We start from the raw sequence: 19915 nt of genomic DNA, 5'->3' as shown, positions 1-19915 counted from the left end.
AAACACAATACATTCTATTGTTTTTCACGAAAAAGTGTATGAAAATTTTCTCAGAATTTTATGGTTAAGATACATAACGACCACCATTTTTTATTGTAAAAGTGCCATTTACCATTCGCCGAATGGTATAGAACAATAGGGGTGATGGTGAGTGTGCTGTGCAAATTTCAATACGTTTAATGGTGAATAATTTTCGAAAAAATGGTGTTGTAACAATAAAATTTATCGTATTTTTATGATATTTTTTATCAGGGTATACACTCAATCCTGTTTTTGCACGATTTTTAACCCAATTTAGTTTTTCACGACTTTTTGATTTTCTCGAAGTTACGCAATTTTTGGCCTTTTGCGGAGGGCAAATCGCGTAAAACAATTTCCTTCGGATTTTTTACACAATTTCTTGAAGTTACACGAACTTTTTTGACACGATTTTTTTTTTTTGCGCGGACGCATCAATCGTGTAAAAACAGGAATGAGTGTAAACACCAATAGTCCATTTTACGAGCCGACTTAATGAATGAATTTTGACAGGAGCTAGTGTCCAATAACCCGTGAAAATCAATATCATCATCAACATTGTTGTCACTTCGTAAAATGGCTCATTCAAATTTGGGTGCACAAACCACGAAGTTGAATGAACTGAATGAGCCATTTTACGAGACGTTTCGGATCAGCTGATCGCTCATTTCATAAATGAAAATTTGACAGGAGGTTGCGCCCAAGCCCGTGAGTGTTAATATCAATATCAACACTGTTGTCGTTTCGTAAAATAGACTATTCACTTTCGAGTCCTTTCGTCCCTCCGTGTACTGCGTTGAAAAAATCGACTTTTCTGTCCCAGAAGAACCCCGCTGTAGGTAGCTGCAAGAAAACTACAAGAAGAGAGGTGAAGGGTGCGCGCGGAACGGAGCGGAGACGTCGTGTTTTGACAGTCGTTGTCAACCTCCCCCGAAAAACCGAAGCTTCTGTTTACAAAAAGTGCTAAAATTTTTCTTCGCGTATGTTTAATAATAGTTAAATTAATTAAAACCAGATATAATTTGATTTAATTTCAACTAAACAGCAGAGCAACGATCCAGGTAGTTCTCCCGGCTGAAGTGTCGTCGTCTGGATTATCGCATCGACATGAACGTTAATGTGTGCGATGTGTAAGTTTACTGTACGCAATGTAGTATCAATCGTAATCGATGGCGGACTGGGGTTCTAAAATCGGCATTTTGTTCGTTCTAGACCGAATGTTAATCCAGCTACGTACTGTCGATTGTGCTTCTCGCAGAAACAAGTGGTTCCGATCTTCCCGCTAGGAAGCAATCACAATCAGAAAATAATCAACCAGGTTTACCAGTGGACCGGCGTTCAGATCTCCTACCAGGAGGATTTCACCTGTGCAATCTGCTGGAAATGCACCTTTGCCTTGGAGGAGTTCCAGCGGTTTTGTGATCGTTGCAGGAAAAACGACTGGATTGTCAAACAGAAGCGCAGTGAGGTGAACCGCAACCCGATTCAGAAAAGTGAACAACCGGAGAACCAAATGGACGATCGACGCTTTGGGTACATGTATCCGCTGATGCAACCGGCTTTAGGATACGAATTCCGATTGCCGAATGATCCGCGGGATCGGGCCCACCTGGAACACCCTCGATCGCTGGTTCGCGAGACCCCTGCCCCTGCAGCCCCTTCCAATCACATCCAGACAAAGACCGAATCTAGAATAGACATAGAGACGGAATTTAAACATGTTCTTCCGGTGGAACGGCTACCGGAGGAGCTGGTCAACATGCTGGATCTGCCAGCGACGTCTTCCAAAAAGGGAATCGCCAATTCTTCAGTCAATGGCGTTGCGCCCACCACCGCCACCACTCCAGGAACTCCGAAAGTGCGCACCAGTCAGTACCAGAAGGTGGTCGAATCCGGCGGGGTCAAATGCCCCATTTGCAAAAAGCCTTACACGACGGACAAAAATCTCAAAAAGCATCTCCGGTTGCACACCTTGACCCTACCTTTCACGTGTAACGACTGCGGCGCAAAGTTCTCCGAGCGGCGAGATTTCCAGAAGCACCACGAGCGATACCACGGGCCAAACGCGTCCGCCTCGGTGTCCGATATTTTCCACTGTGAGTTCTGTTCCCGCGTTTTCACCCGGCAGCGAGATATGACCAAGCACGTTCGGCTGTTTCACGAGCCACCCGAGGAAATGAAGCACAATGTGTCGGCACCTATGTAAGCAATGAGGGGGTTCTTTTTAAGCTTGGGGATTTTGCATCGTCCATCACTCATTTGGTTCGTCCTGGTGAATTGTGCAGGAAATGTGGGATAAGTGAAAACAAATTATTTTTTAATTAGGTAATGTACTGCCCCCACTCGCATAACAGTCCCATTTGACTTTTCATCAATTTTGAGTTAATGTTATGAATAGTCATCATTTTCGATGTACTTCCAAATACAATAATAAAAATTACGAATTTTTATGTCAATGTGTGAAAAAAATACCAAGTCATGAGCGTCCCATATCAAAAGTACCCGCATAACAGTCCCATCATGAATTTTTGTGTCACGAAACACAAAACTGAACAACTTTGTAGCAATTATAATATGTTTTGCAGTTATATATTCATGTGCAAAGCAATCTGTGAAAGTTTCGAGATGATCGAAATATTTTTCAAGTTTTAGCGATTTTTCAAAGTTTTATATGGAAACAAGTTTTCAAACTTCAAATGCCGTTTTCTCAATTCCTCCTTTTTGCAAATGGGACTGTTATGCGAGTGGGGGCAGTGTAACACTCGATGAGATATTCAGTAACACCTTATAAAATATCTTTTCATTCAGCCTAATTTCTGATCAATTTGAGCAGTTTCGAGCAGTGCTCGGTATGCACTGTATGAAATTTCTTGGGGTTCGGAGTCTCAAAAGCGAGCGGAAAACCGACGAGAAAATTATCTCCGTACTTGATACTTTGTGGTCTACAACTCGTAGCGGCGAGTCTACGCCGAATGAAGTATCCGCCTCCACTGGCGGATCGGTCCTGAGCCAATCGTTTCCAGTCACCCTGAACGTTTAGAGCCTTTAGGTCCTCCACAACTGCAAAAAGGTTTTTAAATGGTGAAAAAAATTGTTCTACGCTTATGGTCAAATCTCAACCGTTACGTAGTTATTGAACTTCCCATGTTTTCGACTCTTATTGCCTTAACTGGCTATAACTTGGAAATGGTCAAACTTATCGAAGTTTTTTGACCCTTATTCGAAAGATTATTGAATTTTCCATCAAATGGCATCTTTGAATCGATTGGTTTAGTTAAACAACTAAGTTTTCTAGAGCAAATAGCTCAAAAGTAGTGTGTTTTATTTTTTTTGTCAATTATCTTTGAAAAAATGCGTAATAATTTAAAATTCTTTCTTAGGCAAAGTTGTGGCCCCTGTTCCACTCTACAATTCGTTCTTTGACATCAAACTTCTATCTCTTATCGTTTTGTTGCAATTTCGATTTTAACATCGCATTTCAGATCATAAATTTGCAACTGTCAAGGAAAGCACTTTTTTGCACATTGTGCCGCACATTTAAATCAAAATTGCAAGTAAATAATAAGAGCTAGAAGTTTTGTGTCAAAAAACGAAATGTAGAGTGTAACAGGGGCCACAACTTATTACGCATGTTTCAAAGATAATTGACAAAAACCAATAAAAATACACTATTTTTAGCTATTTTGCTCTAGAAAACTTAGTTATTTAATTAAACCAATCGATTCAAAGATGCCATTTGATGGAAAATTCAATAATCTTTCGAATAAGGGTAAAAAAAAAACTTCGATAAGTTTGACCATTTTCAAGTTATAGCCAGTTAAGGCAATAAGAGTCAAACACATGGGAAGTTCAATAACTACGTAACGGTTGAGATTTGACCATATGCGTAGAACAATTTATTTCACCATTTATGGTCCTCTATCACCCTTTAAAAAGTTTGCACTCAGGAACCTAACACCCTGTATATGTAGGTACTTGGTACAATTCGTGGTTCATGCGACGACGCCAGATGCCGTCCTCCAGTTTACCGCCGAGTATTGTTCGCAGCACTTTACGTTCGAAGACTCCAAAGGCTCTCCGATCAGCTTCTCTCAACGTCCACGATTCGTGGCTGTATTAAGCGACCGGAAGAATCGGAGTCTTGTATAACGCGAGTTTTGTCTTCGTTTTCAGCCTACGGGACTAAAGCTGGTTTCGCAGCTGCAATCCGTCTTTTCACCTCGCGGCTAACATCATTATCGCACGTTACTAGAGCAGTACTTCCGAAACTCTGCGCCGCGGCGCTCTGATCCCAGATGCTTGCAGAACGTTTTCCAAAATCATTGAAAAATGCATGGTCCGGTCTGACTTTAACACCGATCAAGTGTGAAAATGATAAAGCGTCTTTGTCAAAACTTGTTGATGCGTCGCGACATTTTTAAAAATTTCAAAAGGCGCCACAGTATCAAAAAGTTTGGGAACCTCTTTACTAGAGTACCAAGATAAACAAATTCGTCTACAACATCAAAGTTTTCACTACTTCGTCACCACTACCACGGCTGCTGGACCGACGTTGACCACCAGCAATCATGTACTTTTGATCTTTGTGGTGTTAAGCATTAGTCCAACCCTCGCAGTCTCCCTTTTAAAAGGTATTAACGCCTCTTCCACGGCCCGACGATCGATCCCGATGATGTCTATATCATCCGCGAAGCCCAGGAGTATATGTGTTGTGACGCGCAGTTCCTTCCAGCGCGATGTTGAACAGTAGGCTCGAGAGAGCATCGCCCTGCTTCAGCCCGTCTAAGGTTATGAACGATGACGAAATTTCATCCGCATAGCAACCTGTACACTTAATTTCGAACCGTCAAGCGTCGCACGAATCAGTCTAATCAGCTTCGCCGGAAAACCATGTTCGATCATAATCTGCCACAACTCGTTTCTCTTCACTGAATCGTACGCCGCCTTGAAATCAATAAACAGATGATGGGTCTGCAAGTTGTACAGTGTTGTACAGTTGATCAGAAAATATTAAAATTCGGGAAAGCCAAATGTATCCTAAAAACTAGCTTTTTGGGGGCAATCACGCTGTGGCGCGAAATTGTACTGAACGTAGTAGCTTTGCTTCCTTGTAGTTTGCCTTGGCTACTCTCTACCACGGATGATAACAAACAACCGTGATCACAGGGTGTTGGCTATCATATCAATGCTGACGCGATGCCACTTTTTGCGCGCCAAAGCGTGATTGCACCCGAAAAGCTAGTTTTTAGGACACATTTGGCTTTCACGAATTTTAGTAATTTTTGCTCAACTCCTACAGCATTGGTGTCAAAGAAGCAAATAACCAAAAAAAAACATTAGAGAACATGATGCCGTTTAAAAAATCCAACTTATTACGAATATTAGGGTGTTCCAGAACAAAATCTATCAAAAAATCAACTTTTTAAGGTTTTTCTGATTACAAATGTAATAATTACACATGTTTTCTTCAATTTTATTGGCACACGTTGTTCGGAGAAGTTGTAGCAAACATATATAGCTTTCAATTTTTGCCAAAATAATTGAGTTTTGACATTTTTTAGTGTACTTTTGATTTTTTGAAGTTCAAAAATAGTCGAAAAACACAAAATTGATTTGATGCACCTCTTAATTTCAATGGATTTGTCTGAAATTTTGACCAGTTATTTCTTTTAGGATGCCAATCAAAATATGGGGGTGGACTTGAGAATCAGAGAACATTTTTGAAAAGCTGGACAGGCCTAATCCGAAATTTATCGAGAATCTGCCGCAGGGTGAACATCTGATCCGTCGTTGATCGGCCCTCACGAAAACCCGCCTGATCTTCGCCGACGAAGGACTCCTCAATCGGTCTCAGCCTGTTAAATAGAATTCCGGACAAAATGTTGTACGCTGAATTTAGAAGTGTTATTCCTCTGTAATTCGGCTACTCCAGTCCGTGCCCTTTTTTGTATAGAAGGCAATATGAGACCATCCAATCAACTAGCAGGCAGTTCTTCCTCTTCCCATATATTCAATATAATACGGTGTAAGAGTTGATACAGCTGCTCACTACCGTGCTTGAGAACCTCAACCGGGAGTTCGTCCTTGGCCTCGTCTAGCGTTGGAGGTTCCACAGCTTGTCCGTCGTCTCGAATTCATCAGAATCCATAAAATATGACAGTTGTTCAGCTTACTTGAAGACTTCAGTTTTGTAGCGCTTCGTAGCTCCCGGAATTCATTCGAAAATTGCTCGTTCTGCCCACGTTTTAAATATCCAACATTTGATTGCTGCTGCTTTGTATTCCGCTTTTGGGCCAATGGTTGACCGAGTCATTTCTGTAAATTTACGCCGTTTTCTATTCCCGTGTGTTCATCTGCTGCAGTTGTAAGCCGGTACTGGTTGAAAAACAGTGGCCATTCCTTAACGTTCCCGTCAAAATTCGGAAGCAACTGTCCTCCCGTTGTTCTCGCCAGCATCCACTGGTGATCTACAACATTTCCGTGTCCACGCTAGAACTTCCAGGTGCCAGTCGTTCTCCCTGACTTGTTTGGCTCGGCTTGCACTAGACTATGCATGTACCTGGCTGATCCTCACAAAGGAATGATCCTTCGTTGAGCTTTTGTGTGTTTCAACTTGTAGTTGGAATTTCTATTGATTGGTGCCCTAGAACTTGAGATACAAATCTCCAAACTTGATCATTTTGTTTAAAAAACATGGCCGGTTTTTACTTCATTCATGCCAGTACTGCTCTTGATCCTTTCTATAACTGTGTATGGAAACGATGGAAACCGATTTTGAAAACATTGCCCCCTTATTAAGACATAGAACCAAAAAATGTGAAAATGTATACAGTTTCGCCTTAAGTGCAATGGTAACATTGATATAAGTATCATATATATGAGTAATTCCCGGTGAAACTGGACCACTATTTACATCTTGTCTTCAAAATAGTTTTAGTTGTCGATTTACTGAAAGTCCTGAAAGCCAAAAAGTAAGAAAAACACATTTGTTTACTCAAACTGATGGACCCCCCGTAAGTTAAAGCCACAGCAATTTTTGCAGACCTCTCGATTTTGATCAAATGGTGGCTCATTTAAACCATTATAACTCGAATCTATTCTCCAGAAACAACCTCAAAACGAAATGTTGATGAAAAGAGGATCGATAGAGCTACTATTTACAGTTATAAAAAGTTGGGTCGGCCATATTGATTTCGTCCGCCATCTTGAATTTTTATATCATGACTTTTTTTTCACCTTGTTGCCAACCACCGATTTTTAGAATTTTTGCATCAATTGAAAGCTGAGACACTTATACACAACATATAAAAAATAGAGATGTCTTTTTCTTCTTTCAAACGTTATCTGCCGTTTTGTAAATCATGCCACTTTTGCGCACTGGGCCAGGTGCCGGTCGTTTACATAAATGCAGCGTTATTTCGCAGTTTTTACGAACACGAATTTTCAAAATCTGAATTCACTAATGGAAAGCTCAAACCTTCAGCTTCAAAACACAAAAAAAGTAATGCCCGCATAAATAAGAAACAGTCATAAACGGAAACGAACCTTCGATTTTCCCAAATTTTACTGCACGTGGGTACCAAATTTTGCTGCATGTATATACATGTAGGCTACTCTGATGCTGTTGCATGTCGTTGCCGGTGCGAATGGAAATGTATGGAGAAAACGTGGCTTGATTTACAAAACTGCAGATACTTTTTGATAGGAAAAAAGACATCTTTGTTGTTATTAAATATCTCAGCTTTCAATAGGGTCCTAAAATGAAAAATATTTCCCCGGTTTTGCTACATAACACGAAAGAGCATGCTTTTCTGATCTCAATGGTAATTTTTCCGAACTTAAACAATAACAGAATAGTTAATAAACTTGAAAATAAAATAATGATGAGCAGGTCTTGTTTGACATTCGAGGTCAACCTTGACGTAACGAAAGTGAAACGGCGGGTTGCAAAAGACACCACATTGGCTCACTTTTGACAATAAATATTCCTGTTTGACATACACGGTAAACAAAATTTACCCAAAATTTAGTGCTAAACAAAGAGTGTTGCAAAAATTATTAAAATTTTTGAAAATATATTTTATGGGCTTTACCTAATAGGAATACTAAAAAAATGAGTAAACATGTCGTTTTGATCAATGCTTGATCGAATTATGCAGAAATTGAGATAGGCCTTTAGGAGCCTATTGATGTACAAATTTCGAAAATCGGTGGTTAGCAACATGGCGAAAAAAAAGTTTTGGTATAAAAATCCAAGAAGGCGGCCATAATCAATATGGCTGACCCAACTTTTTATAACTGTAAATAGTAGCTCTTTCTTTCCTCTTTTCAACATCGTTCATTTCAAACGAGCTATCATTTGACCAAAATCGAGAGGTCCGCAAAAATGGTTGTGGCTCTAACAGGGGGTCCATCAATTTGAGTAACCATTTGCATTTTCCTTACTTTTTCGGCACCACCTTATGCATTTTTAAGACAATGGGCCGATCTCAGCGAGAGTTACTCATACCTATGCCATAAATATTACATTAGGCGAGATTTTTTTTATAGTTGTCCTCAGCCTGTACAAAGTACAAAGTACATGAATTCAACCTGTTATTCAACGGCAACCGAATCACTCTTCCGAACTTGTATATCAGAGCATAGGGTATGAGTGCCATCAGTAATCTCTCGCTCTCATATTCATTCTATTCGAAAACAAGCGATTACGGCACGCACCGATTGATTCCGTTCTTTGTGTTTTCATGCGTGCCCACTCTCAACAAAAACATATAGGGTAGGGCGGGGCAAGATGGGTCACCTAAGGATGGATCACCATAACTTTGTAAATACAAATCGTATTGGTTTGTATTCGTCGGCTACTGTTTAATACACTAGTTAACTATGCTTAAAGTCGATCAAAAGTTCATTAAATACAAAATATGATGTTAAATAAGCAGTTTTTAAAAGTGATCGATTTTGCGCCGTGAAAAAAGTGCGGGGCAAGATGGGTCACCTTTTCAATAATTCACATTTTCTCAACGAAAAACCTCAAAATATAAGATTTGTTCCGCATTCATATATGCTCCATATACATACTGAGTAAACAAGAGCTACTAGTAAACATTTTATAAATTTATTTGGAATATAAAAAAAGTTACGATTTGAGTGGTCCTAAGGCGACTTGAAAATCGATGTTTTCACTAAAAAATTATCATAACTTCACAGACAAACAGACGTAACACTCTGATAATTCACATCGTACACCGATTTAACGGTCTTTTTCAAAATTTGATAGTTGGCCAACTGCCCAACCGTGGCGCTCGCATCGTTTTTGTTCGAGTTTGACGTTTGTTCACTACCGCCACCTAGTTGGTGGTCGGCCAAACATAGGCCTTTTAGCATTGGGCGAATATGTTTTCGTTACTATGATTTGAACCGAAAAATGTTCGAAGTGTTACGTCTGTTTGTCTGTGATAACTTTATGTTATAATTTTGGGCGTTCATTCCGCTTGATTGAAGTCATTTATAAGATAGTCTTGTAATAAAAAATAAATAACTTTTGAATGCTCCAAAAATACGTTCAAAATTGAAGGTGACCCATCTTGCCCCGCGACCGTTTATATGGAGATTATATGGAATGTATCGCATAAGAAAAATGGCTAAAAACCATTTTATTTTTTGTTTCCAATGAGAGTGAATAATTTTTCAATCAATGCCCCAAACTTTTGTATATTCATGCTGGTCATCTAACAAAATTATCAACATAATCAAAACATGAGTAATGTGCCCGAAAATGGCACTGACCCATCTTGCCCCGCGACCCATCTTGCCCCACCCCACCCTAAAAATAAGAAACAAAACAAACAGAGCTACAATCCTTTGTTTTTCATAGGATGAAAATGGGAGCCACATGCCTAATAAATAATCGACCAAATTTCATTACGGCGCAGTCGCATAAAGAATTAAGAAACTGAGGCAACGGAAACCCACCGATGTTTCCGAAATCCGATGCGCCAGCGGATGATAAGCGAAATTCCGATGAATTGATTTTCGTTTATTTTGCAATTGTAGTTTTAGAAAACATGATTTTCATCTTTGGGCATAGGGCATCAACATATCTGGGGAGGATGTTTTCAAATATTAACTGTGAGTGCTCATGAAACACTAAACTGAGAAGCAGACTATGTTCTAATTGGGACGTAAATCCAGAAGAAAATAAGAGAAAGAATACCTATCTTCTTCATTTCCTAAAAAATCACATAGGACGCATCAAGTGAGTGAAGGAAAATCCAAACGAATAGATCTAAATTTGTTTGCAATGCCAATGGGTCTAGAGGTATATTTATGAATGCAAAAATGAGTGCGCCTGACCCATTATTTTTGTTTGACAAAAAAAAGTTTTAGACGTGTACTCGCAATATTACGAAATGTCTAGAAGGTTAGAGGAACTTATTTGGTGCAACTTTGCTGAAGAAACCAATATGCCATAAACCAAATAAGAAGAAATTGTCTCAATGGCACCAATGTTAACCAAAATTGAAGGTTCAGGTACAAACATTTTGTTGCTCGTAAATGCGGCTCTAGGTTCAAAGTGCAATGTAAGAATTTCGTATAACAATCTGCAAGTTTACGGAAGCTCTGCAGAATGGAGAATTTGACGTTAAATGATAAAAAATAATAATACATGTAGCGGATACTATCTGTAAAACTAATTGTGTAATAAAGGAATACAACTTCCGAGTGACTCTATGAGATTATATTGTCTAATTTTGACGCGATATCACATTCCTTATTTTATGAAGCAAATAGCCGGTCAATTATAAATTATAATGCAGTTTATCCTCTGATGGGAGTCTTTCAATCAATGCATATTATTCATTATCATTGTCAAATTCGTAATCCTTCCAAATCTAGCTTTATATGTATACAACGCGTCATGCATATACGTAGGTCAAGACGACGACCGTGGGTAGTAACAACCTTATATGCAGACTGTAACTACGTCACACGAACATGTGCCTTCTTATCTCTATAAATAGTCGAACGTACCGAGAAATGTGTTATGAATTGAGCGAATTACCGAATGCACTATTCATTCTGGGTTTTATGGCCAAAAATCTAGCTCACGTGGCAAGATTTACGTTTCACGTCTCGGGGAAAGTGGAAACTGCGTTGTACGATTATAGTCCAATTTCCAATGCAGTCATCATACGATTTGTCGTAACCGGTCGCACCATGAAATAGATGTGGGAATTTTCATATCATGCTAAATAGAACACTTTATTTATGTGCACTATAATCAGTGGCAACTGTTAGACACTAGTATGAATCTTCGTCTGACCAATTTCTCGTCAATGTGCTAAAAACCATCTCTCTATGCTTGCAAGAAGCTTAATCCGATCTTAGCTATCTACTGTGTCTGTATTACCAGCCAGCATATGTACTAATCAGTGACATCAGAGAAGTGCGCGTGTAAGCGACCACAGAAAGTTAGAGATTGATTTTTGTGTTTATGCTGAGTCACAATGAGTTGCGCGCGCGAATAACTTTGGTTGGGTCACACGTGCACTTGTTCCTATACCTATTATGGTTTTGCCTCTTCTTTAGCACTATTTTCGTGTTCGTTCGCCGGTAGTCCTAGTCGATTTGTCCGTCTGTTGGCAATTTCACTTTTATTTATTTGATGATTTTCCACTTATCGCGTAGTTTAACTATTCTTGCGCTAAAATCACAGTGATTCCGGGAGGATCCTTGATCATTCACTTGCTTGTTCGCCTTATGCCTTTATACCCGCATTCTGGGAAGGATGGCTTTTACCGGGTCCTTCTGGGAGGAAAGTAGGTACATACTTACAACGATCATTCGAAAAGGGCTAATAAATATGGTTGGGTTTTCTCCTAGGGATGATTAATACTTATATACAACTGTAAGGAAGTGAAAAGGACACCGTTAGAAAGTCTCATTTGTCTGGATAATAGGTGAAAACTAATAGAGATTTTGAAATATCTTACTAAAACTAAAAACAACATTTTATGATCTTGTACCGACTTTTCGAACCCTCTAAGCAGAATACCCTCTTCTAATGAGTGTAATCAGTTTCGTACCTTTTAATTCCGCCCTATGTTGCTTATCCTTTGACAGATACGCGTATTTCGACTACCACTTGTAATCTTCCTCAGTGTCAGTTATCCACTGGTGGATAACTGACACTGAGGAAGATTACAAGTGGTAGTCGAAATACGCGTATCTGTCAAAGGATAAGCAACATAGGGCGGAATTAAAAGGTACGAAACTGATTACACTCATTAGAACATTTTATGTTTCACTTAAAAACAATTTTTTGTACAAAAACACTTTAGGATAAATGGTTGTGATAAGCTTTTGGAATAGCTGAAGCAGGACCACACAAACAAAAATGTAAGCGCTCTCAAAACTCCAATTCAGCGCCGATTTTCATTCCCTGGGCCTTTCGAAAGTTATGAACTTCTAGATTCTAGGAGAATATTCTGAGTTTCTCTTGGAGACTTGCCAGTTTTTCCAAGGAAAAGTCCTGGAGAAATATCCAAGAGATATTTCAAGATTGAACATTCTTCATGGATGCTTAATCTTGGAATACCTCTTGGATATTTCTCCAGGACTTTTCCTTGGAAAAACTGGCAAGACGCCAAAAGTAACTCAGAATTTTCTTCTAGAATCTAGAAGTTCATATGTTTCGAAAGCCCCAGATAATGAAAATCGGCGCTGAATTGGATTTTTGAGAGCGCTTACATTTTTGTTTGTGTGGTTCTGCTTCAGCAATTCCAAAAGCTTATCACAACTCTCAGATCACAACCATTTATTCTAAAGTGTTTTTCCTCAAAAAATTTACACATTTATTGCATTTTTTTTGTACAAATGAAACCGGCGGAATTCATTGAGGAATTTTTAAAGAAATCCGGGATATTCCCTGAAGAAAATTGTGAATAAATCACAGGAGGAATTTATGAAGACATTTCTATAAGAATACTTGAATAACCCTCAGGAGAAACCACTGCAGGAATTCCTAGAAGATACCTTGAGAAATTCCTAATAAAAACTCTGGAGAAACCCCTGGATAAATTCCTGCAAAAATTCGAAGACATTCATGACGAAGGAATCTATGGGAGATTTTTTGGTAAAATCACCAGAGGAACTTTTGAATAAATCTCAGAAGAAATTCCCGTAGGAATATCTGAGGGAATTCCTACGCAATTGCGTGAAGCAATTACTGGAAGAATTCCTGCAGGATTATCTGGAGGAATTCCTGCTAGCATGTTTGTAAAAATTTCTGGATTAATACCGTGAGGTCGCCATTCACCGCTCATGCCCCATTCACCGCTCATTTTGGGTCAATCATACAAAAATGATCAAATGTTAGTAAAGTATCATAACAAAAGTGAATGTAACATGCTGCCACATTAAAAAACTTTCATTTCATCAAGTTTTTATATGGGTGTACCTGAAATCACGTTCTCAAAAAATATTTCTCACACTGCGCTGCAGGACAACATGGGAACTGTTCAGGGCAAATAGCGGGAAAAATATCCAACAGGTAAAACCCGTTAAAGGTTCCATTTTGACAAAACAGGATGAACTGAACGTCATGAATCATCAATACATTGGTAAATAAAAGTTATTTTGTTTTTATAAATGAATAGTTTCTGTGATTCCATGAAAAAATAATCCAGTGAGCGGTGAATGGATCCATTATGAGCGGTGAATGGATGCATGAGCGGTAATAGGAGCCAAGAGATTACACATTTGAATTTTTATTTTTTCGGCTGTAAACATATTTTACAATCGTTTTATATTTTTTTCTATAATAACAACATAATTGTTGAGATGTTAACGTAAATTAAAGTGCAATATTCGCAAACGTCGATTTTTAATGTCATATACTTTACGAAAATGCCGTTAAATGAGCGGTGAATGGCGACCTCACGGTATGAAGATCTTTGAAGGATTTTTTGCAAAAAATCCTCAATACATGTCTGGCTGAAGGAATTCTTGGAAGACTTCCTAACGGAGTTTGAGAAGGAATCCCTGGAAGAGATTCTGTTGAAGCTATTTATGAAATCATTGGAGGAATTTATGAGGTAAGCCATGGAGTGATTTTTGAAGGAATTCCGAAAGAAATTTCAGAAAGAAATGCTGGAGGAATTCTTGAAGGAATTATCAAAGAAATTACTGTCAGATGGATTTTCTGAAGAAATCTCTGATGGAATACCTGGAAGAATTCCTGTAAATGCCTATTCAAAACACTTCTAGAAGGCATTTTTGAGAAATTTTTGGAAAAAAAAAAAGTTCGGAAGTTATCAAAAGGAATTTCTGAAGGAAAACCTGCAAAAAGTTTAAAAATAATTCCTGAAAGAATTCTTGGAGGAATACTGAGAAAAATTTCTGGAGATCACTGAACAATTCCTTAAACAGTTTCTTGAGAAGCAAAGGAATATTTCCTGGAAGAGTTTGTTCATGAAGAGCCTTGAGAAATTATTGGCCTTATTCCAATTTGCTCATATAACTTTCATAAGTGCAGTTAGCATTCTAAATTGATGCAGAGCATCTCGTTGATAAGATAAAACAAATCCGAAATTACTAACAATTTTCTCGGTTTGGCGGGGACCCTGATAATGTTATCTAATTATTGAAAGTCGATTCAACAAGATAATCACAATCACTTAACAACTTTCAGTAAAATAACTTTCCACTTACCAATCATCGACTTAATTCCTAATGAGCTCGAACAACAGCACACTTCAGCGACACGCCCATCACCATCCTAGTTGTCGTCCTTCTTCTTGAAAAGGTATTCGTTGGCCATCGAGTAAGCCAACCCTAGTGACAATGCCCCCACAACCGTACCCTGTGCTGCAACACGAAGCTGCATCAGGAACACCGACGTGGACATTTCACCGCGGTTCTTATACTTGTACGCACCGATGCCACACACCGCCACCAGTCCGGCCAGACCGATAAGCATGAAGGGAGATTCCCGCGCCTTACGGGCCAGCTTATCGCCGCTCTCCTCTTCCAGTCCCGGATGGTTCACCATGGCCAAAGATCTCTGCATATTGCACCGCGTAAATGTAATTCAGAGAACAGATAGTGAGAACGAAAATTAATCCGATCGGTTCGACGGTCAACTTGACAATGAATTGGAATGAACAGCTCTCGAAAGATAAGGCAAGGCGGTGATTATCTCTGGAAAAATACAAAAAATCCACTACAAGCACACGCACACCCCACCAAACAGCCCAACTCGTGCTCACCGGATGCTCGCCTAGTCAGGATGACACCCAATAACTCAGTTTCCTAGTTCAAGGTCAACCTCCCCCTTACTAAAAGCGACGTCGTCGATCTCGCCAAAGGTGAGTTACGTCACGCAAATCCCAATGGAATGGAACTAGTGCAGTGCGCTGGGGTCTCAAATCTTACCTGATAAACGGCACGTTCAGCAAAACGATGCAACCTGGCCAACGGGGTTGTCGATTGGGGGAGGGTGTAGCTCCGGTGGAGAACGGGGTTCGCAAAAAAAAAGCGGAGTGATGCAATTCCTCGCCAAATTGTACCTACGCTCCCGTATGCTTGATGCTCAACAATCACCTCACCACAAACACACTTTCATCACGCGTGGACGTCGCGACGGCGCCGATTCATTCAGTGACAGCTAGTGGTTGCCGTTGCCCCGTGGTCGATGATGGCTGATGACGATGATGGCAGCTGACTAGCGGTTCTGTCCGATTCCACAAACACCACCCGAGCAACTGTGGTTGGAAATTGTAAACAAAAAGCAGCTGTTCCAACGGGACTTTCGTATGTGAGTTTATGGGAGTGTTCGTAACATCGTAACACGAGAGGCTGACTGATGAGCGGGATGAGCGCTGACGAAAATGAAGGACGCGTGCATAAATCATGTTACGCTCAACCTAAATAAAATTTATTTAATGTTTTTCCAAGCAGAAGGTTTCAGCACACATTTTCGTAAGCAAAATTAGCTGATTCGCTGATTCTTTCAGTGAGAACTCTGCTGATTACCAGCAAGTTTTGCTAAAATTCGGGAAATTTTGCAGAAAATTGAGCATAAAATTATGCTGGACCCATCAACTTGGCAACATTTAGCAAATATCTGCAATTTTACTATATGAGATAATTACTAAATACTGAATTCTAAAGGAATTCATTTATCCATTAAATCCTCTTGCGATTACTCCAAAGATTCGTGCAGAGTTGATCCAATTATTCTTTTAGAATTTCTTACAATGATTTCATCAAGCAATTCTTCAAGTATTCCATTAGAAATTTGATACATGATTTCCCCAGGAATTTTTCAAATAATGTTGTATAGGAATTCTTCCTGGTGATCTTTTGCGTGTTGCGTGCTTCAGTTTTCTGGAATTGGGTTGTTTAGTGAATAAAATATTGCTATTTTCTATAGCCCAATCGAAAGAGCTCATTTTTCTGAGTATAACGTGATTTTATTGGATTCCGATACCTTTGTTTTGATGGTTAAACTAACAAAACAGTTTTAATTTTCGTGGATAGAACGACACTTCAATCGATAAAATGACAGTTCGACCCGAACAAAAAAAATCCCCATACAAACTTTAAATACATTTTAAAAATAGTTCCCGGTGTCCAGAAATTATGCAATTTTGGATATCGACTGATTGTGCGATATTTGCCAAAAAACCATTCGCCAGAATGCCATTGGCCAGAAAGACATTTGCCAGAAAATACCATTTCCCAGAAATCTATTTGCCAGAAAGAACCATTTCCCAGAAAACTTTTTGCCGGAATTTACCATTCCCCAGAAATTTTCCAAAATTCTCAAACCATTGATTGATTTGTCTTTATTAGAGAGACTTTCAGCCCTTGGCTGGTTCGTCTCTAATTCTCAATCCAGAATTGTACGTAATCTAATGATAATTTAAAATATAGCGCATTTAGTTCACCACTGGACTATCGCACTAGTTTTCACGAGTGCGAAAACGGTAATAAAAGTGCGCGATTGCATCAAATCAACGCGGTGTCTTCAGAGCACTTGTTCTCCATAGATTGAAGAAATAGTGCGCCGAAGACATCAACCTGATTTGATGCAATCGCGCACTTTTATTTACGTTTTCGCACTTATAATGTCGCAGTTCGCAGTCCAGTAGTGAACTAAATGCGGTATATTCTTATTGAAACATAAATCGTGCCCGAAAGCCAGTACCCCCAATATCGCAAGCTTGAATGACCATTAGGCCGAATATCACTTGATCAAATGCTATAAAAAGCTTGTTTTTGAGGAAATTATTTCTAATAATTCCAGTAGAGTTTTTTTCCTTCTTTTAATCATCTGCTGTTCTTTCTGCATGAACTTCTTAGTTTATTTGCGCCATTTTTAACCAATATATTCCCTTATCACGGTGATTGTAACGTGTGAGCTTAACATATTTGGGCTTATGGTATTATGGCTAATGGCGCTCCGGCTATCGTTATAGAATCTTAATATCAATGGTGTTAGGGCATTCGGCTGAAGGCCGTTGGGTCGAATGTCATTTGGTCGAAGTTCATTAGGTCAAAAAGTTATTTTGCCGAATGGCCATATTTTGTTCTCGTTTTCTCCTTTTATGCTGTTAAAATAATGGCTGAAGTTGGAGCTACTGTATCTTACCACAGAGAACAGACATCCAGGCTAGAACAAATTTCATTCGGAAGGTTGTGTAAGGAGTGGTAAAGATTTGAATCTTTACTTGAGTAAGGTTGCAAACCAATACACGATGACAACACTAACGCCGCCAAACACCATATTGCCACAGTCAGTGGTGAATTGAAACATTTCAAGTGGTGAATTAAATTAGTATGGGAAATTAACCGATTGCAGCGCCACGCTATTGCCACTTGTGTTGCCGATTTCAAATGACCGTTAAATTCCTTACACAGTTTCGGAACTGGACTTGGATGTCTGTTCTCTGTGATCTTACTCTGGAATCATTCCTTCTTTTATTATGCGTTGCGCGAAAATTTGTACGCGCAAGCGCCCATACATCTCCGCCTGTAAGAAAAATGATTTCGGTGTTTTCGGCGCAGTATTCCTTGGCCAATTCGCGCACTTATTGTAGAAGACACCATAACGATTAAACATACCAGCGGAGGTCTATTAGCGATTTTGCACCTTTTTCGCTCTCTATTTTCTTGCAATGGGTAATAAATATAGGAACAATAAACGAGCTTAAGATCTGTTTTTTTTTTTTCAATAATTAAACTATTAGTTTCGCAATACCAATATTGCTTTATGGTTCTAACATAATCAGCAATTTATGACAAAAACTAGTCCTACGATGAAACTAGAAAGAACAGCCTGTGTGTAGAAGAAGGAAAAATTCACTATTTGAACTAGATAGAATAGTTTCGTTGTAGAAAAATAGTTTTTTGCTACGAAACCGTTGATGTTCAACTAGTGAATTTTGCCTACTTTTAAACATAGGCTGTTCTTCTTAGTGAGCAAGACTAGATTTTGACGTTAATTGTTGATTACGGTAAAACAATAAGGCAATATTCATATTGTAGAAGTATCAGCTAATTATTGGAAAACCGAACAAATTTAAGAAACCGTTCCGATTCCTGTTCCATAATCACTGAATTGCGATTCGTGATCATCATTCTACCGCTTGACCATTCGGCCTAATGGACTTCGGTCAGCGGTTTTTTTTTTACCATACCAGATGTTTGTGGACGTATGTATTACCCATTGCAAGAAAATAGAGAGCGAAAAAGGTGCAAAATCGCTAATAGACCTCCGCTGGTATGTTTAATCGTTATGGTGTCTTCTACAATAAGTGCGCGAATTGGCCAAGGAATACTGCGCCGAAAACACCGAAATCATTTTTCTTACAGGCGGAGATGTATGGGCGCTTGCGCGTACAAATTTTCGCGCAACGCATAATACTTATAGCCTAGTTACATCGAAGTCCCACGCTTAGTATCATACAGGCGTATCTGCAATGATCGATTTTTCTTCATCGATTTTCTCTTTGCTCAATAACTACCGGTGAATCATTTCCAGTTCTTTTCGTTGTTCTAGCCCTAGTCGTCCTTTATCGAAACAAAGCAAGAGATCACCCTAGCAGTGAACATATTAAATTATTGTAGAAGATTGAAACTGACGACATTTTTAATGTTAATGGGCGGATATATATTGACCAAATTCTCACAATCACATCAGTTTCAAATAATTCTTAGAAAATGGAGAAAATGTCTATTTGCTTGATAGTACCATTTGCCAGAATGTACCAATCCCCAGAATTTAATATTTGATATTAAATTCTAGGGATTGGTACATTCTGGCAAATGGTACTTTCGGGCAAATAGTATTCTGGCAAATGGTACATTCTGGCAAATGGTTTTCGGGCGTTTGTCATTCTGGCGGGTGGTTTTCTGGCGAACGGTTTTCTGGCAAATATCGCACAATCTATCGACTAATTTTTGGGCGGGGAATCCGATTATGAAATAATCCGGATACCCCTAAAGAACCCAATTCCATTCAGATTTTGTTCACGAAACTTCTAATATTTTCATCAAGCATTTTTTTTCCAAATGAGGAACTCCAAGAGCTCTATCTTGGATACCTTTTACGATTGATCTAGGAATTACTTCAAGGATTTCTTTAAAAAATCCTCCGCTTCCTCCAAGTGTTTCCGATGGAATTTCTTCCATAATATTCCCAAGAATTCAATAAAGAATTTCTCAAAGGCTTCCAAAAAAAGGTTTCTTTGGAGCTGCTTTATGATCCCTTCAGCAATTTCCCATAGGAATCCTTTAGGAACTCCTTCAAGATTTGGTTTTAGAAATTTATTTAAGCGTTCTTTTTGCAATCCCGAATAAAAATTTACATTAGCCTGACATTATATTTCGA

At 39.0% G+C, this 19915-nt stretch overlaps 2 protein-coding genes and 1 long non-coding RNA gene across 8 annotated transcripts in view; 1 reads left to right on the top strand and 2 right to left on the bottom strand.

Annotated features, from left to right (window-relative positions):
- Nucleotides 1-19915, bottom strand: part of LOC134284084 (uncharacterized) — an 816516-nt gene that overhangs the window by 644056 nt on the left and 152545 nt on the right. The gene's annotated exons all lie outside the window — the stretch shown is intronic.
- LOC115259167 (sal-like protein 3) lies at nt 895-10752 on the top strand. Of its 4 annotated transcripts, none has more exons than XM_029859681.2 (3): nt 895-998; nt 1064-1148; nt 1231-10752. In XM_029859681.2, exons 2-3 carry the CDS (start codon nt 1126-1128, stop codon nt 2222-2224), a joined length of 1017 nt encoding a protein of 338 aa, XP_029715541.2. In that variant the 5' UTR covers nt 895-998; nt 1064-1125; the 3' UTR covers nt 2225-10752. The 4 variants fall into 4 exon arrangements, 2 of the variants coding, with proteins under 2 accessions (XP_029715541.2, XP_029715542.2); XR_009995611.1 differs by having other exon boundaries at nt 932-998; nt 1067-1159; nt 1231-1440; XR_009995610.1 differs by having other exon boundaries at nt 937-998; nt 1064-1159; nt 1231-1440.
- On the bottom strand, nt 11254-15662 carry LOC109418544 (HIG1 domain family member 1A, mitochondrial). 3 transcript variants are annotated; one of them, XM_062842300.1, is made up of 3 exons: nt 15454-15662; nt 14731-15219; nt 11254-11924 (listed from the first exon to the last, which is right to left on the bottom strand). In XM_062842300.1, exon 2 carries the CDS (start codon nt 15086-15088, stop codon nt 14798-14800), a length of 291 nt encoding a protein of 96 aa, XP_062698284.1. In that variant the 5' UTR covers nt 15089-15219; nt 15454-15662; the 3' UTR covers nt 11254-11924; nt 14731-14797. The 3 variants fall into 3 exon arrangements, with proteins under 3 accessions (XP_062698284.1, XP_029712892.1, XP_029712893.1); XM_029857032.2 differs by having other exon boundaries at nt 14731-15082; nt 15454-15659; XM_029857033.2 differs by lacking the exon at nt 15454-15662 and adding an exon at nt 15288-15417 and having other exon boundaries at nt 14731-15082.

The sequence above is a fragment of the Aedes albopictus genome, chromosome 3, assembly GCF_035046485.1.
Source record: "Aedes albopictus strain Foshan chromosome 3, AalbF5, whole genome shotgun sequence".
NCBI lineage: Eukaryota > Metazoa > Arthropoda > Insecta > Diptera > Culicidae > Aedes > Aedes albopictus.
The sequence above is the reverse complement of the archived record's forward strand: the minus strand, read 5'-3'. Positions and strand labels throughout refer to the sequence as shown.

What these genes read in the sequence shown, in the direction of transcription:
- LOC109418544 (XM_062842300.1), bottom strand. Translation starts at nt 15,088, where the DNA reads ATGCAGAGATCTTTGGCCATGGTGAACCATCCGGGACTGGAAGAGGAG.
- LOC115259167 (XM_029859681.2), top strand. Translation starts at nt 1,126, where the DNA reads ATGAACGTTAATGTGTGCGATGT. An exon ending in AACGTTAATGTGTGCGATGT is followed by an intron (nt 1,149 to 1,230) that starts GTAAGTTTACTG and finishes TGTTCGTTCTAG; the next exon opens with ACCGAATGTTAATCCAGCTA.